At 45.2% G+C, this 18,048-nt stretch overlaps 1 protein-coding gene across 13 annotated transcripts in view; it reads right to left on the bottom strand.

Annotated features, from left to right (window-relative positions):
* LOC110284891 (protocadherin gamma-A4) overlaps positions 1 to 18,048 on the bottom strand; it is a 180,868-nt gene that overhangs the window by 97,153 nt on the left and 65,667 nt on the right. Inside the window, exon 1 of one of the 13 annotated variants that reach the window (XM_021150875.3) lies at positions 12,700 to 16,460. The exons of 11 other annotated variants lie outside the window; for them this stretch is intronic. In XM_021150875.3, coding sequence (XP_021006534.1) covers positions 12,700 to 15,105 — 2,406 coding nt within the window. In that variant the 5' untranslated portion in view covers positions 15,106 to 16,460. Of the gene's footprint in view, positions 1 to 76; positions 5,186 to 12,699; positions 16,461 to 18,048 lie in introns of those variants that run through there. One more of the 13 variants, XM_085833509.1, reaches the window with a different exon arrangement.

Below are 18,048 nucleotides of genomic sequence, written 5' to 3'. Positions count from 1 at the left end.
GATACGAAAATGAAGTTACTATACACGAAATAAGAGAAACTAGGATTATTAAAGAAAAAAAAAGAAAGAAACTCACCGGTGTTAGAGTCTCAGGATGTGTTGTCAAATCATCTCCCAGGTGAAGCGGAATTAAGGCCCCAGGAGAACTACCGCAAACGACCTCTTGAGAAGAAGGCAAAGGTGCGCTACATTTCAGAAAATTTAACTCCGCCTTTCCCGTTTGCCCAACGCACAGATTATAGGAATAGGGTAGAGTGCCCTCGCTATAGTTGAGAGTAACCCCTGGTCTAGCCTTAGAACAAAGACCAGACTGAAAGCAGCCCCAGACCGAGGGGCTGGAGGAGTGTCGCAGTCGAAGTGCAATGGCTAGAATCACAGCCAGGAGGAAAAGCACAGAAATCAAGGCCAAAGCCACCACCAAGTAGAACTGCAGCTCGGCTTGCGGATCAGGGGGCAGTGAGCGGTCACTGAGGTCTGGCAGGGCCTCCTGCAAGCTATCAGCGAATACTAGAAGTAGCGTGGCGGTGGCCGAGAGGGGTGGCTGTCCACCATCGCGAACACCAACCAACAGGCGCTGCCGCGCAGCATCCTTTTCGCCCAAGGCACGCGCTGTGCGCACCTCGCCCGTGCGCAGTCCCAGGCTGAAGAGCCCGGGATCGCTGGCCTGCAGCACGTGGTAAGACAGCCAGGCATTGTGTCCCGAGTCTGCGTCCACCGCCACCACCTTGGTGACCAGGTATCCGGGCTCGGCAGCGCGCGGCACCATGTCGAAGAGTGCAGAACCGTCGGGCTCGAGCGCGGGATACAAAACGCGTGGCGCGTTGTCGTTGCGGTCGCCCACCAGCACGCGCATGCTCACGTTGGCACTGAGCGCGGGCGATCCCTGATCCCGCGCCTGCAGTGTCAACTGGAAGGAGCGCAGCTGTTCGTGGTCGAAGGCGCGCTGTGCGAACACCACTCCGCTCTGCGCATTCACGGTCACGTAGGACCACAGCGATTTAGGCTCCAGGTCACTGGCTATGATGGAGTAGGAGACATGACCATTGGCCCCCAGATCTGGGTCGGAGGCGCTGACTTGAGCGATGGAGGCTCCAGGCGGATTGTTCTCTGCCACATGGACTATGTATGAAGACTTCTGGAAAGCCGGAGCGTTGTCGTTAACGTCAGTGATGTGCAGAGCGATGGTTGTACTGGAAGAGAGGGCTGGCTTGCCTTTGTCCGTGGCGGTGATGGTGACATTGTACTGTGGGCTCTGCTCTCGGTCTAGGGCTCCATCTGTTACTAACTTGTAGTAGTTCCTAGAAGAAGCCTGGATCTTGAAAGGCAGGTCTTTGCCTATATCACACGTGACTTCCCCATTTCCTCCGAAATCCCGATCTCTCGTTTTGAAGAGGACAACCACCACTCCCGGAGGAGAATTTTCCAAGATATGATCAGAAAGGGAGGTGATGGTGATTTCTGGACTGTTGTCATTTTCATCTAGGACTTCTATGATGATTTTACACCGTGTAGAGAGACCACCGCCGTCCTTCGCTTCTACTTCCATGGTGTACCTCTCTATGTCTTCAAAATCCAGCGACTGGTTATTCTTGATCACTCCTGTTTTCTCATCCAGTGAGAACACGTGTCTTGTGCTCTGCGCAGTGCTCCGAAAGTAGTAACGTATCTCAGCATTGACGCCCTCATCCTCATCAGTGGCTGTCACTTGCAACACAGATGATCCTGGGGACAGATTTTCACTAACACTGACCTGATATTCCTCTTTGCTAAACACTGGAGGGTTGTCATTGATGTCCTTTACAGATATTTCTATCTGAGTGGTGGCACTCCGGGGTGGGTCCCCTCCATCCAAGGCAGTTAGTATCAAGCGATGAGACCTCTGTTCTTCCCTATCTAGGAGTTTCTCCAGAGACAACTCTGGGGTTTTGCCACCATCAGGATTAACTCTAACCATTAACGAGAAATAAGGGTTGGAGTTTATCTGGTAATCTTTAACTGAATTCAAATTTATGTCGGGGTCAGTGGCAGGCTCAAGGGGTATTCGTGTACCAACCGCCACAGTTTCTAAGATTTCTAAACGCGTTTCTTTCTTCTCGAATTGAGGAGCATTATCATTAACATCCTCAATTTCCACAACGACATGAAAAATATTTAAAGGGTTTTCCAGCACAGCTTCCAACTGCAGCTCACACTTTCTTCTCCCTTTGCATATCTGCTCGCGATCTATGCGGTCCTTCACCAGTAAGTCCCCGCTCTCCGAATCCACGCTGAAGTGCAGCTTCTCAGCGCTGACCCGCAGCTTCCGAGCCGACACTTCCAGGACACTGAGCCCCAGGTCCTTGGCGAGCTTCCCCACCACCGACCCGCGGTCCAGCTCCTCGGGGATGGAGTAGCGGACCGGCTGGCCCAGCGCGGGACAGAACAAAGGCAGCAGCAGGGTAAACAGTACCTGCGGGCGGCCGGGGCGCTTCCTCCGCGCGCTGCTCCCTCCCATTGCTGGCTCAGGTCCCCTGTAGGTCTTCAGATCTTCACAGTAGGAGAGAGTGCAGCCTACGAGGGTGGAGGTCCGTTTGGCCAGGGACAGCGGGACCCCAGTTTTGTGCTGAGAATCGGTGTCTTAGTCTTTATGAGTGAGAGTTCCCCTTGGTGTGTGTATTCGTTTCTGCTCAGGAAATTGCAGCTTAGAGACTGAGGGATCCGGGGCATCAGAGCTTGCTCTGCACTGGCCGACAGCGGCGCCCAGGGGCTCTGAGTGGAACTGCAGTCTACCTTGTTTAGAATTCTCTACCCAAAATATATGTATAGCTCTGAACATGGGGTTATGAAATAGCCACATATTTTAATCTCTCTATGGGATTACAGTGGATACCTATGTGCTTTTAAAGAAACTTACACTACATTGTGGAACATTCTGTATTATGTTGTGAATCTTCACAGACAGATCAGACCAACTAACTTCAACAGTGATAAACATAAGGCCAACTTCGTTTTGTGTATATTGAATTTTCTGGCTATTCAGAAGAAAACCCAAAATATTTAGTGTAATTTAACACGTTTTAAAAGACGAGACGAAAATACCAGTAATTTAATTTTTTAGCCTGTTTATATTCTAGAATCTGTTTTCTATACACATAGTTTAAGAGCAGTGGAACTGGCCATTTCCCACACTCTTCTCAGCCATCAGTGTACTTACCTATGTTGTGTTTTTAGACTAAAGAACGTTAGGTTTGGAATCATTTGTCTGCAATCATGAGACTAGCCTCAGAGACACAATGGGACCCTGAATCAAAAAGCCCACCAAACCAAACCAAACCAAACCAATATGTCTTCACTGTGCTTCTGTAAAAACTCGTGATCAGAAACACAGGAAAGACGTGCAAGTAGGAGCTAGTTGGGAGGAGTGGGGAGGGGTGGGAGGAGTGGGGAGGATAGAGGTAGGAGGTGGCAATGTGAGAGTGAATGTAATGGAAACACAGTACACACAAGTGTGGGAATGTCATAATTAATACATGCTAATCATCATTGAAAAGAGAAGTGATGCTTTGTGTAGTTATCTACTTACCACATCATAGATACATACATCACGAGTATCTATGCTGTTATTCTTTCCCCAAAATTAACATGCATTTTAAACTCATGACTTGAATATAGATATGATTCCATAGGAGAGAAAATTTTAAAATTCATGTCATTATTAAAAAAATAAGATCCCCAAAGAATTCTTATTTTCTCCTATCAGCTTAAGGAAGAAAGAATGATTTCTTTTGCTTCTTCTCTAAGGTTGCTGTAGATTGAACCAGGAGCTGTGCACAACTCCTCTACCCATGAGCGACACCTGTAGTACTAAAAAATGCTTGAAGAGATCAAAATGTCTGTGTATCATATTGTATATCCAGAATATACCTTAATATCAACCTCTAGATATTTAAACTTCATATTAAGCACACAATTCTCTACATCCATAGAAGCACCAGTAGTCATCAATGGATCTATGCAACATAAGTTTACAATAGGAAAAGGTTTTCAGATGGGGGTCTTCTACATAGCCCTGGCTGTCCTGGACTTGATTTGTAGAACAGACTGGCCTTCAACTCAGAGACCTGCCTGCCTCTGCCACCTGAGTGCTGGGATTAAAGGCGTGCACCACCACACCAGGCTGTAAATAGAAACTTTTCTAGTTTCACCTCTTTCCTTTTCTTGTCTCAGCCACAGGCTGAACCTGGTGTCTCACACATGACTGAGCAGCACTCGCCTCTCCAAGGTATTGTCAAGTGTTCTCCTGCATGTCGTCTGTTACTTGAATGCTGACATTATGTTTAAAATCTAAGTAATAAATTATTTTTCCTAATAGTTACGAATCCAGGAAAATCTTAGAACCTCTTCCTGCATGTCCCGAGAATAATTTCTGACTTACACTCCATGTTCAGGTTGATTTCTACTCCCAGAGATTGGAGAATTGAGCTGGAGCCAAAGTTTTGATTCCCCACATTAGCAACTTCTCTTGGCAAGCCTACACTTGAAAGAAGAGTGTCAAACTATTTTTCATAGCTTGATACTATATAGCATTAGGAGACCAAAGCCTTTAATGCTATTATCTTGATGGATGCTACAACTTTCAGAATTAAAAGAGAAAGAAAGCTTGGCTGGGGTGTGTAAATGATAGCTGAAGCTTGACTCTTCTCCCTCAAAGATCTTTAAACACAAATAATTTCTACGGACTTAAGGGTCTGGGAAAGCAATAGTTCATTGAGATATTCTCCTGTCGCAGAAACAGAAATGTGGAGGCAGAGATTGTGGGTTTTCAGTTGTTTCCCTAAGAAAGGAGAACTTTTTGGTTCACCCCTACAAAAGTATCAATTCTAGAAACTGTTTTAGGAGCAAGAGCTACAATGAGGGGCTTTGGGAATAATGATCAATTCATGTCAGGAAAAGAACTGTAGCTGTAGAGACTGTACCCAACCAAGGCACTCTATCCAAACAGCGCCTCCACGCAGGACAATGAGAACTGCCCCCATCCACAGCAGTTTTGTAAGAAAGTGAAAGTCATCCCAGTGATGTCTGACCAATAAACCTAGATGATGTGGGTGAATCTTAGACTCAATGAAAACTTGAGTGGTTACAAATATGGAAATAGTAACTCCCACAAGACTAAGAGAGAATTATCATACTTAATAAAGAAAAAAAAACCCAGAACTCACAGGAACCAAAGGAGTGTCATCAATAGGAAACTTGGGCTCAACTGAACTGCACAGAGGTTCACTCTTCCCACAGCTCTCCTGGCTGATGAGTGTGTCTGCATAGTTGGGCTGGGGAAAGATCAGGTGGCTCTTCCCAGAGTCAGGTGTGAGGGAAAACTCTTGAGAATAGGTTTGTAGGAAAGTCTGAACCCCATGCACACCCACAATATGTGATGTTGGTACCCCAGTGGATCCACCCATTGCATCCTGCAGCAGGTGCGAAGCATGCCAGCGCCGTAGCCTGAGGGCCAGCAGCACTAGCACAAAGAGTAGGAAGACACAGGAGACCACAGCAACTGCTACCACCAGGTAGAGAGTAATGTCAGAATCAGGGTCTGCAGGAGTGTTGATACTGCCCAAGTCAGCTAGGATGTCAGGGATGCTGTCTGCCACAGCCACTGTGAGAGTGATGGTAGCTGAAAGAGGTGGCTGGCCATGGTCCTGCACAGCTACCACGAGGCTTTGCTTGAGTGCATCTCTCTCTAGCAGGGCCCGAGCTGTGCGTACTTCGCCTGAGCGTAGCCCCACTGTGAAAAGTCCTGGCTCACTAGCTTTGAGCAGACGGTAAGACAACCAAGCATTCTGTCCAGAGTCTTTGTCCACTGCCACCACCTTGGTCACCAGATACCCAGCCTCTGCCAAGCGGGGAGCCAGTTCCACACCAGTGGAGCCGTCAGTCGGGAGGGAGGGATACAGGATCTTGGGAGCATTGTCATTCTGATCCAATAGAAACACAGACAGGGACACATTGCTGCTGAGTGGCGGGTGCCCATTGTCACTCGCCTTCACCTGCATTTGAAGGTTTTGAAACTGCTCATAGTCAAAGGATTGCAGAGCATAGAGCACGCCAGTGTCAGAATTAATGGAGACGTAGGAGGAGAGTGGTGCCCCCTGGATGGTGTTTTCCACCAAAGAGTAGGTAACCTTAGCATTCTCCTCGTTGTCAGGGTCATGGGCGCTAACTGAGAAGATGGAGGTGCCTCTGGGGTTGTTTTCGGGGAGATAGACTGAGTAGGAGGTTTGAGAGAAGGCAGGCGGATTGTCATTGATGTCAGCCACATACAGGGTGATGTGAACTTCTGTGGACATGGATGGGGTTCCCCTGTCTGTTGCTGTCACTGTGATATTATACTCAGAAGCCTTTTCTCGATCAAGGATCTGGGCTGTCAACAACCTATAGTAATCATCTACTGAGTTTTCTAATTTAAAGGATGGGTTCTCCTGGATGGAACAGACAACTTGCCCATTCTTCCCAGAATCTTGGTCATGAGCATTGAAAAGGACAATCACGGTCCCTGGGGGCGCATCTTCCCTTACTGGGCTAAACAGAGAGGTAATGGTCACTTCCGGCCGATTGTCATTTACATCTTCTACCATAACTACCACTTTGGTCCGCCCTTTCAGTCCCCCACCATCTTCAGCCTGTATTTCCATTTCATACAATGAGCATTCTTCATAGTCCAGATTTTTCGCTACTGTCATTTCCCCCGTGTTTTCATGAAGATGAAACAACAGCGAATGCTTTTCATTAATTTTCCGGAATTTGTATGTCACCTTCCCATTGGCACCCTCATCCGGGTCGCTAGCTCTCACTGTGAGCAGCAGGGTGCCCGGGGTCACGTTCTCAAGGACTTTCACGCGGTAAATTGGTTGGTCGAAAACAGGGGCATTATCATTAGTATCCAACACTGTGACCTGTATGAGCGCTGTGCTGGAGCGGCGTGGCTCGCCGCCATCGGAGGCGGTGAGGACCAGGTGGTGAGAGGGCTCTTCCTCTCGGTCCAGGGTGCGCTCTAGCACCAGTTCTGGGTTTATAGTTCCATCGTCTCCAGTTTGCAGGTGGAGAGAGAAGTGGCGATTGGGGCTGAGCTGGTAACTCTGGAGGGAGTTTATGCCCACATCTGGGTCAACCGCTTCTGGGAGTGGATATCTTGCTCCGGGGGCAGCGATTTCACTGATTTTTACAAACAAATTTTCGGCCTCAAATTTTGGCGCATTGTCATTGATATCAACCACTTCTACTTCCACCCCATAAAGTTTCACTCTGTCCTCAACTAGAACTTTGAAGCTTAGGAGACAAGGCGCACTCTGAGCGCACAGCTCTTCCCGGTCTATCCTGCCTGAGGTGACTAAGCTGCCGCTCCGCGGGCTCAGAGAGAAAAGCTGGGTCTTACCTTTGGAGACGATGCGGACTCCGCGCTCTGCCAGCTCACGGGGCTCCAGTCCCAGGTCCTTAGAGATGTTTCCCACTATATAGCCCTTTTCTGTCTCTTCTGGCACGGAATAGCGGATCTGCCCGGCCCTGGCCTCCCACAGCATCCCTAGCAGTGCACAGAAAACGACCAGTTCTCTGCAGTGCGGGCGTCTGGCGGGGGCAGCAGCCATTGTTGCTTTTGCTACGGAATTTTCTCAGAATGCTCTTTCTGCTCGCTAACTCCTTAGGCTCTTCTTTTCTTCCTCCAACTGTCAGATGATACTAATTCCTCAGGAGAAAGCCAGAGCATCCCAGGTTAGAAGGTTAAGTTTTGCTGTAGTCCCGGAGCCAGTTTGTAGGATGTGCAGGGCTTTGTATAGGTGCTGACAAGAAAATCCGGATGGAGCTGGGAGTTTTCCTTACAGTTGGTGAACAGCGGCGCTCAGAGTCGGAAGTCGTTACTACACCATCTGAGACATTACACCCTTCTCTTTGCCTCCATCAGTGTCTCTTCCTTTCTCTATCCCACTCTCTTTCCTTCCCCAATCTCCTTCCCCTTTTCCTTCCTTGCTTTGTTTCTTTATTCCTTCATCCCCTTCTCCTCCCCTTTCACCTTTTTGTCCTTTTTGAGAAAGTGTCTTACAAAAAATGAGTCACCCAGGCTGGTCTTGAAGGCTTGTATTTAAGCAACCCTCCTGCCTCAGCCTCCAGAGCACTTCGTTCTTCTCGTGTGCTCCCCTGAAATATTGGATTATAGATGATTGATAAAGAAACTAGTGCTCTCTGTTTATTGTGATTTTAGATTTTCTAAGCATTTTTTGGTATTCATATTTCAAAAGTAACCACCATTTGTGGATATCTGAGTTGTAAATGAAGTGGAATGATATTTCTGTATTAACTCTCAAAAGATTTTTGGCTTAATTTTAGCCCAACTCACTTTAAATTTGGGTTTGTTCTCTCTCTCTCTCTCCTTAAAATTTCATTTTTGGGATGTTTTGTTTGAATATATCTTTACAGCTTTTAGAAATAACTTTGGTGTAAAGGTTATATAACAGTCATGTTTTCTTTATACTTTATGATATGTGTGTTCATTTCATAATTATATTAATTCCAGTTTTTTCCTGGCAGGGCCTCATTATGTAGTCCTGGCTGGTCTGGAACTGCTATATAGACCAGAATGGCCTCAAATTCACAAAGATCCTCTTGTTTATGCCTCCATAGTGCTGGGATTAAAGACATATTCCACTCAGCATGGCTCATAATTTAACTGAATGAGTATATAGATGGATTACCACATAAGACATAAGATTTATCCATTTTAATGATACAGTTCATGGTTTCTTTTTGTTTGTTTGTTTGTTTGTTTTTTTGTTTTTCGAGACAGGGTTTCTCTGTATAGCCCTGGCTGTCCTGGAACTCACTTTGTACAGGCTGGCCTCGAACTCAGAGATCCGCCTGCCTCTGCCTCCCGAGTGTTGGGATTAAAGGCATGAGCCACCACGACCGGCTTAGTTCATGGTTTCTTAAAAACTTTTGTGCTATATACATAATTCTACTTGGACAGTATTTATACATTTTCTCACCTTACCTATTAATGTTAAAGTCTCAACAAGATTAGGTTTCTCTCTCTCTCTCTCTCTCTCTCTCTCTCTCTCTCTCTCTCTCTCTCTCTGTTTAAAGAATGAGTCTCACTGTGTAACCCTGGTTGTCCTGGAACTCAGAGAGGACCTGCCTGCCTCTGTCTTCCAAGTCTTGGGACAAAGGTGTGCAGTCACCATGTCTGACAGGATTCAGGTTTCAAATGTCATGTTCCTGTAACTATGTAAACTTTCTACTATTTCACAAAGGGGTTGGCTTTTGACGTGAGTACATAACACATGTACAAGTCTTGGGAAAATAAAAGTTAATATTCAGAAGAAGCAAGTTTTCACTTCAATCCTTCATCAAGAGAAAGAGAAAGAGAGACTGGAGATGGACTCTAGAACCTCAGCGTCCGAGGCAAGTGTTGTACCACTGAGCTACATCATCACCCTCATACAGCTTCAAGCGCAGGGATGTGGCTCAGTAGAAAAGAACTTGCCTAGCATGCATGAGGTTATGAGCTCAATTTCCAGGACAAGAAGAGAAGAGAAGCAAGAAAGCATGTGATTTTTAAAATAGTCATACACTTCTTATTCTAAAGGCCATTTAAGGGAATAATTTACAAAAAAGAACTCAAAATACAGAACAAATGTTTACTACTAAGAGGTAAACGGCAAGTGGTGTTGTGTAAAGAAGAAATCTGTTTATAAAGATGCTATTACGATATTTTACTGTCAGAAGAAACAACACAAAGGCACAGTATAAAATGGTAGTTTTGTATGCATACCTGACTAGTAGCTTTTGCCTTAGCAGGCAATAACTCAGAATTCCCCACTACAAGGATGGTTGGAAAACCTTTGTGGCTTCAAATTATAAGACGAATCCAGTGGTTTCCCCTCATCCTTTGTTCTTTAAAGATAATATGTCAAGAACCACAGGGGGTGCTGTAGAAATGGCTCAGCAGTTAAGAGCACTGACTGGTCTTCCAGAGGATCTGGGTTCAATTTCCAAGCCCTACATGGTGGCTCACATCAATCTAAACTCCAGCCCCAGGGGATCCAACACTCTTTCTTTTTTTTTTTTTTAAGATTTATTTATTATATGTAAGTACACTGTAGCTGTCTTCAGACACTCCAGAAGAGGGCGTCAGATCTCGTTGCGGATGGTTGTGAGCCACCATGTGGTTGCTGGGATTTGAACTCTGGACCTTCGGAAGAGCAGTCGGGTGCTCTTACCCACTGAGCCATCTCACCAGCCCCCCAACACTCTTTCTTTTCTGGACTCTTTGTGCACTGGGTGTGCAAGTGGTGTCCAGACATACATTCAAACAAAACACTCATGCACATACAAAAATAAAAAAAGAACCAGAACAAATGAAACAGGAGTGATAGCATCTTCTCTTCTTTTCCCCGGCCTCCCCTTCTGTGCTGGACATTGAACCCAGGGCCTAAAGCATCATGTGAGTAGGTCTCTGCCACTGTGTCCCAGCCCCAGTCTTTTTCCTTTCCTTTCCTTTCCTTTCCTTTCCTTTCCTTTCCTTTCCTTTCCTTTCCTTTCCTTTCCTTTCCTTTCCTTTCCTTTCCTTTCCTTTCCTTTCCTTTCCTTTCCTTTCCTTTTTCCTTTCCTTTCCTTTTTCCTTTTTCCTTTTCCTTTTCCTTTTCCTTTTCCTTTTTCCTTTTTCCTTTTTCCTTTTTCCTTTTTCCTTTTCCCTTTTCCCTTTTTTTCCTTTTTCCTTTTTCCTTTTTCCTTTCCTTTCCTTTCCTTTCCTTTCCTTTCCTTTCCTTTCCTTTCCTTTCCTTTCCTTTCCTTTCCTTTCCTTTCCTTTCCTTTTCTTTCCTTTCCTTTCCTTTTTCCTTTCCTTTCTTTTCCTTTTTCCTTTTTCCTTTTTCCTTTTTCCTTTTCCTTTTTCCTTTTTCCTTTTTCCTTTTTCCTTTTTCCTTTTTCCTTTTTCCTTTTCCCTTTTCCTTTTTCCTTTTTCCTTTCCTTTCCTTTCCTTTCCTTTCCTTTCCTTTCCTTTCCTTTCCTTTTTCCTTTCCTTTCCTTTTTCCTTTCCTTTCCTTTTTTCCCTTTTTCCTTTTCCCTTTTTCCTTTTTTCCTTTTTCCTTTCTTTTCCTTTCTTTTCCTTTCTTTTCCTTTCTTTTCCTTTCTTTTCCTTTCCTTTTTCCTTTCCTTTTTCCTTTCCTTTTTCCTTTCCTTTTTCCTTTCCTTTTTCCTTTCCTCTTTCCTTTCCTCTTTCCTTTCCTCTTTCCTTTCCTCTTTCCTTTCCTCTTTCCTTTCCTCTTTCCTTTCCTCTTTCCTTTCCTCTTTCCTTTCCTCTTTCCTTTCCTCTTTCCTTTCCTCTTTCCTTTCCTCTTTCCTTTCCTCTTTCCTTTCCTCTTTCCTTTCCTCTTTCCTTTCCTCTTTCCTTTCCTCTTTCCTCTTTCCTCTTTCCTCTTTCCTCTTTCCTCTTTCCTCTTTCCTCTTTCCTCTTTCCTCTTTCCTCTTTCCTCTTTTTCCTTTCCTTTCCTTTCCTTTCCTTTCCTTTCCTTTTTCCTTTTTCCTTTTTCCTTTTTCCTTTTTCCTTTTTCCTTTTTCCTTTTTCCTTTTTCCTTTTTCCTTTTTCCTTTTTCCTTTTTCCTTTTTCCTTTTTCCTTTTTCCTTTTTCCTTTTTCCTTTTTCCTTTTTCCTTTTTCCTTTTTCCTTTTTCCTTTTTCCTTTTTCCTTTTTCCTTTTTCCTTTTTCCTTTTTCCTTTTTCCTTTTTCCTTTTTCCTTTTTCCTTTCCTTTCCTTTCCTTTCCTTTCCTTTCCTTTCCTTTTTCCTTTCCTTTCCTTTCCTTTCCTTCGGGATTTCACATTCCTGAAAGCTGATAGGACTTGGATGAGTCTGAAGAACTCAGCAATTCTCTTTCATTCCACAAATACACAAGGTAGTTTTCATGTATTTTTAGGAGACTCAAAGTCACGAATCTGTTAGGTAAGTATAAGAAGCTAACCACAAGGAATAAACACAAGAAAGGAATCCGTTAGTGAAATCAATGAAAGGCCAATGAGTAGTTTCACGCAAGGTTTCTCTGTCCAGCCCTGGCTGTCCTGGAACTTGCTCTACACACCAGGCTGGCTTCCAACTCAGAGACCTGCCTCTGTCTCCTGAGTGCTGGAATTAAAGGCATGTGACACTATGACATGGCAGTTAAGGCACTCTAAATTTAATGCTTGCCTATGTATCCCAGACCTGTAATCCAGCATCCAGGAGGCTGAGACAGGAGTATCTCCCGTTCTAGGCTGGCCTCTGCCACATACTATAAACTTCCAGGCCAGCCTGGGATACCCTGTGTGAGTCATGTATCAAAGCCACCCTGTATACTACATAGCAAGCCTGTCTCAAAAAAGTGAAAATCAATGGTACATTTCAATCACTTTGAAAAAATTGTGCACTTGTTTTGTTGTGAAGCTAACAGCACACACGCTCAGTACTGCTTGGATACTGCACTACACTGTAAATCTGTAACCTTTAATTTCTTTCCTGGAATTTATTTTATACCATAATTCTCCCAACTCTATTGATGAAGGGAAACAGCACTTTCTGAGTCACATTAACTTTTCGAAGAGGACTCACAAGTCCCGAACAGGTGTTGTCTTGCTATGTAAATGTAGACAGTTGTGTAGTTCAGGAAGAGAGAAAGAAGCAAAGATTTGAATGGAACTCACCGGTGTTAGAGGTTCCGGGTGGGAAGTCGGCTCACTGGAATCACAAAGAGGAAACAAGGCCCCAGATGACTCAGGGCAAAGAAGGCCTTGTCCAGAACTCAATGGCTCACTACATTTTAGGAAATTACACTCGGTGTTTCCAGCATGTGCACCATACAGATTATAGGAATACGGCAAAGTACCTTCACTATAGTTGGGGAAAACCACAGGCTTAGATTCAGAACAAAGTCCAGGCTGAAAGCAATTCCAGACCGAGGGGCTGGAGGAGTGTCGCAGTCGAAGTGTAATGGCTAGAATCACAGCCAGGAGGAAAAGCACAGAAACTAAGGCCAAGGCCACCACCAAGTAGAACTGCAGCTCGGCTTGCGGATCAGGGGGCAGTGAGCGGTCACTGAGGTCTGGCAGGGCCTCCTGCAAGCTATCAGCGAATACTAGAAGCAGCGTGGCGGTGGCCGAGAGGGGTGGCTGTCCACCATCGCGAACACCAACCAACAGGCGCTGCCGCGCAGCATCCTTTTCGCCCAAGGCACGCGCTGTGCGCACCTCGCCTGTGCGCAGCCCCAGGCTGAAGAGCCCAGGGTCACTGGCCTGCAGCACGTGGTAAGACAGCCAGGCATTGTGTCCCGAGTCTGCGTCCACCGCCACCACCTTGGTGACCAGGTATCCAGGCTCCGCAGCGCGCGGCACCATGTCGAAGAGCGCAGAGCCGTCGGGCTCGAGTGTGGGATACAGCACGCGTGGCGCGTTGTCGTTGCGGTCACCCACCAGCACGCGCATGCTCACGTTGGCGCTGAGCGAGGGCGATCCCTGATCCCGAGCCTGCAGTGTCAGCTGGAAGGAGCGCAGCTGTTCGTGGTCGAAGGCGCGCTGCGCGAACACCACTCCGCTCTGCGCATTCACGGTCACGTAGGACCACAGCGATTTAGGTTCCAGGTCACTGGCTATGATGGAGTAGGAGACATGACCATTGGATCCCAAATCAAGGTCAGAGGCGCTGACTTGAGCAATGGAGGCTCCAGGTGGGTTGTTCTCAGCTATGTACACCAAGTAGGAGGCCTGGTGAAAAAGCGGAGCGTTGTCATTGACATCGCCAACATGTAGGGTGACTTTTGTGCTGGAGGAAAGGGGTGGCTTGCCCCTGTCAGTGGCCGTAATGGTCACATTGTATTCTGGAGTCAGCTCTCGATCTAAGGCTCTATCCGTAACCAATTTATACGAGTTTTTGGAAGAAGAGATAATTTTAAAGGGCACTTCACCGTCTAGTCGACAATTAACCTCTCCGTTTTCCCCAGAATCTCCGTCGTGTATTTTGATCAAAGCAATTAGAGTTCCTGTCTCTGCGTTTTCTAGAATCGTTTCTAGTAGGGAATCAACTGTAATTTCTGGTCTGTTGTCATTTTCATCTTGAATGTTAATTTCAACTGTACATTGTGCAACCAGGCCTCCGCCATCCCGCGCTTCCACTACTAAAGAATATTCTTTGATTTCTTCAAAATCCAGTGTTGTCTGTGTAGTAATTTCTCCACTCTTTGAATTGAGACCAAACACTTGCCCAGCTCTGTGGAGGGAATAAGAAATCTCTGAATTCACGCCCTCATCTTTATCTGTAGCTGTCACTCTTAGCACCGTTGTGCCTGGGGGCACGTTCTCTGGAAGGCGGACTTTGTATACTTCCTGGTTGAACACAGGGGGATTGTCGTTGGCATCAGTGACTTGGATTCGAAGCTCTGTGGTGCCACTTAGGGGAGGATCCCCGCCGTCTAAGGCTGTCAGGACTAGTCGGTAGTAATTCTGTTGCTCGCGGTCTAAAGTTTTCTCTAATACCAATTCCGGGTACTTACGACCATCTTGTTTTTCTTTATTCACCAGGGAGAAACCAGGGCTAGGAGACAGTTTATAATTCTGTAGCGAATTTAAGGCAATATCTGCATCTTCTGCTACTTCTAAAATGAAGCGAGTGCCCGGTTGAGCAGACTCACTTATTTGCAGCTCTGAGGAAGTGTGCGCGAATTTTGGCGTGTGGTCATTAATGTCCTCCAGCTCCACACTCAAGTGATAAAAGTTCAGGGGATTTTCAGCAACAGCCTCAAATTCCAGAGCACACACCAGCTTCTTCCCGCATATCTGCTCCCTGTCCAGCCTGCTGCTCACTAGCAACTCTCCGCTCTCTGAGCTCACACCGAAGTAAGGTTTCTTGGAACTGATGCGTAGCTTTCGCGTCGGTAACTCCTGGACACTGAAGCCCAGGTCCTTGGCGAGGTTCCCCACTACCGAGCCGGTGGGCATTTCCTCGGGGATCTTGTAGCGGATCTGCTCAGAGAGCGCGGGGCAGAACAAAGGCAGCAGGAAGGGAAGGAGCATTGGCCGCCTACGTCCCTGGCGCCTCTCAGCAGTGCCCTCCCGCATCCTTCTTGCTCCCCTTTGCTTGCTCACCAGCCTGGAGACGCCGGGTTACGAAGTAGCTGAGTGGTGTGGATATTCCGGACTCCAATCGGACTTTGATACCAGTTCTAGTCCACGAAACGATTCTTCCTTTTCTCGGAAAGAAGCGGTGTCAAGGCTGAGAAAGGGAGCCGTGGAAAACGCTCTGCGGCTGCGCAAGAAGTGGAGCTTCAGCCTCTTCAGTCAGGCCAACAGCGGCGCCCAGAGTTCGCACTATGAAACTGCAGCCTCTGCTGTTTGGTCCCCATCCCAATAATACAATAATTGTGCCTAACTAAATAAGTGATATTTTAGTATTTACATATTTAGCAGCCGAGTTTAAATACCTCTTTGATATGTTTTTTATTCTTTCAAGATGTTTTAAATACCACTTTGAGTTTTTATGCAAACCTACATTATAATGGTCCATTCTTTGGTCACCGTATGGTGCAGTGTACTCTTACTTAAAGCAAAGTGTTAGTTACCCTTTTGAGTGACAATTTAACAACTAGTGTGCCATTAGTCTTGCCCTCGGAGTCTACTATATTATCAAGTTCACAAATCATTTCTTTGTTGGCTATGATATGTTGAAACAACTGTTACTGCTCTTTCACTTATTTTTATTTTTCTAGATTATCAGTGCTATTTCATAATGTTTGGAAACATCAGTACTGTTGCAAACTATTTGTTTGTATTTAGGCAGATTGTCCCATTCCTCAGACATACTTTCTTCCTGGTAATGTTAACATTCCCATTAGAAAATAAAAGAAAAGCTTTATTGCTTCTTTAGGTAATACTCAATTGAGAAGACTGGCTCAGTGGTGTAGCACAGATTTAGTGCAACCTGCTCAATTTCTCCTTTTCTTATTTCCAAATTGTATAGTTCCTATCCTACTCTTTATATTTTATCAATTCATTCTTAAAACTTACTGGGGAAATGATTAGCCATGTGGAACACAAATAGACCACATTGTTTCTTTACCCATGCACTACAGTATTATAATGTAATGACTTTGGAATTGGAGTAATTGAGTTCATGGCAAGCCCATTACACAAAGTTACTGAATATAGTAACATTTGTTCCAACTTTATACTCCATTAATTAGTTTTTGAAATGCTGGAAATCAAGTCAGGATGCCACATGGACTAGGCAAGAGAAAAATTTTCCTTACCCATCCCCCCAAATGTCAAAGTGCTGCTGGTATAGTTGTCTCCTCAAATGATTGTGCATCAAGATGCTACAGAAAGTGGGAAGTCGGTTTCTTTCATTCTTTCTTTCTTTTGATTTTGAGACAGGGTTTCTCTGTATAGTCCTGGCTGTCCTGGAACTCACTTTGTAGACCAGGCTGGCCTCGAACTCAGAAATCTGTTTGCCTCTGCTTCCTAAGTGCTGGGATTAAAGGCGTGCGCCACCACTGCCCGGCCTGTAAAGTCGATATTTACTCCCAGGTATATGCAACCTAGGGTGGAACACTGCGTTACTTGAGAAATAGCCTTCTGCACAGTCACAAAATATTTATCTTATCTTCCATTCTGATCGGTGATAAATTAGGAATTAGACTTATTCAAATGGTACAAGAAATACAGAAAATGCATATAATTTACTCTAAATAATTTTGTGGAATTGGTTAACTTATTTGGAATTTGTTTATCATTCTTGGGTTCTCATCATTTCAGATGTCTGTACAGCCTAAAATGCTCATGGTTAGTCCACTGAAATGGATTTTTCACTATTTTACGGAAGCTTATTTAAGTTTATACTTTGTCGTTTTTCTTTTGGGGAAAGACTAATTACTTACTAGCTGTTCCTTTAGATGCAATATTTCCATTGGTATAGATCTCGAGAAGGGTGGTCATTCACACATACACTCAACATTCATTTCACTTCCCACCAAGATCCATATTGTAAAATGTGCTTGTGGCTTGAAGCATAGTCAGCAAGTATAGTAAGCAGCAGTGATGCAGGAGCAGACCTCAAAAGATGTTTTAAGTCAAGAAATCTTGCTGTGCCTACTTGTAGGCCAACATAATTGTGACACATATTTGGTGATTTCTAAGGTCATTACTAAGAACTTGGAAATTTCAACGGCTTTTCTGTAGCCCTAACTTAGAATACACATATTTGCAAGTAGAAATATGTAGCGTGTGTGGTAGGTAATCAGTTCTTAAGGGAATGAGTGATAAAACAATAGTATGTTTTAAAAGTTGACCAGTGCCCTGTCTAGGCTTTTTGAATGAGCCTTTTTGGTGTTTTGAGAGTCTCATGTAGCCCAGTTTATATGTTGCTGGGGATAAAACTCAGGATTGGTGCCAACTAGGCAAGCATTCTAATAACTAACCTAAATCCCAGGTGTGATGGTTTGCGTAAGTTTAGCCCAGGGGCCGGGCAGTGGTGGCGCACGCCTTTAATCCCAGCACTTGGGAGGCAGAGGCAGGCGGATTTCTGAGTTCGAGGCCAGCCTGGTCTACAAAGTGAGTTCCAGGACAGCCAGGGCTATACAGAGAAACCCTGTCTCGAAAAACCAAAAAAAAAAAAAAAAAAAAAAAAAAAAAGTTTAGCCCAGGGAATGGCACTATTAGGAGTTATGGCCTTGTTGGAGTAGGTCACTGTGGGCATGGGCTTTAGACCCTCATCCTATTTGCCTGGAAGCAGTATTCTGCAAGCAGCCTTCAGGTGAAAATGTAGAACTCTCAGCTCCTCCTGCACCATGCCTGCTTGGATGCTGCCATGTTTCCACCTTGATGATAATGGATTGAACCTCTGAACCCATAAGCCAGCCCCAATTAAATGTTATCCTTTATAAGACTTGCCTTGGTCATGGTGTCTGTTCACAGCCTAAAACCCCAAGACACCAGTCCTTGTCCAACCCCTCTGAAAATGAACTAAGCGACGGCCTAAGACTTTTAAGTGTTCAGTTTTTGCATTGC

Source organism: Mus caroli, unplaced genomic scaffold (genome assembly GCF_978045245.1).
Source record: "Mus caroli unplaced genomic scaffold, Mus_caroli_1 scaffold_19, whole genome shotgun sequence".
Lineage (NCBI taxonomy): Eukaryota > Metazoa > Chordata > Mammalia > Rodentia > Muridae > Mus > Mus caroli.
This window is presented reverse-complemented; position numbering and strand designations above follow the sequence as displayed.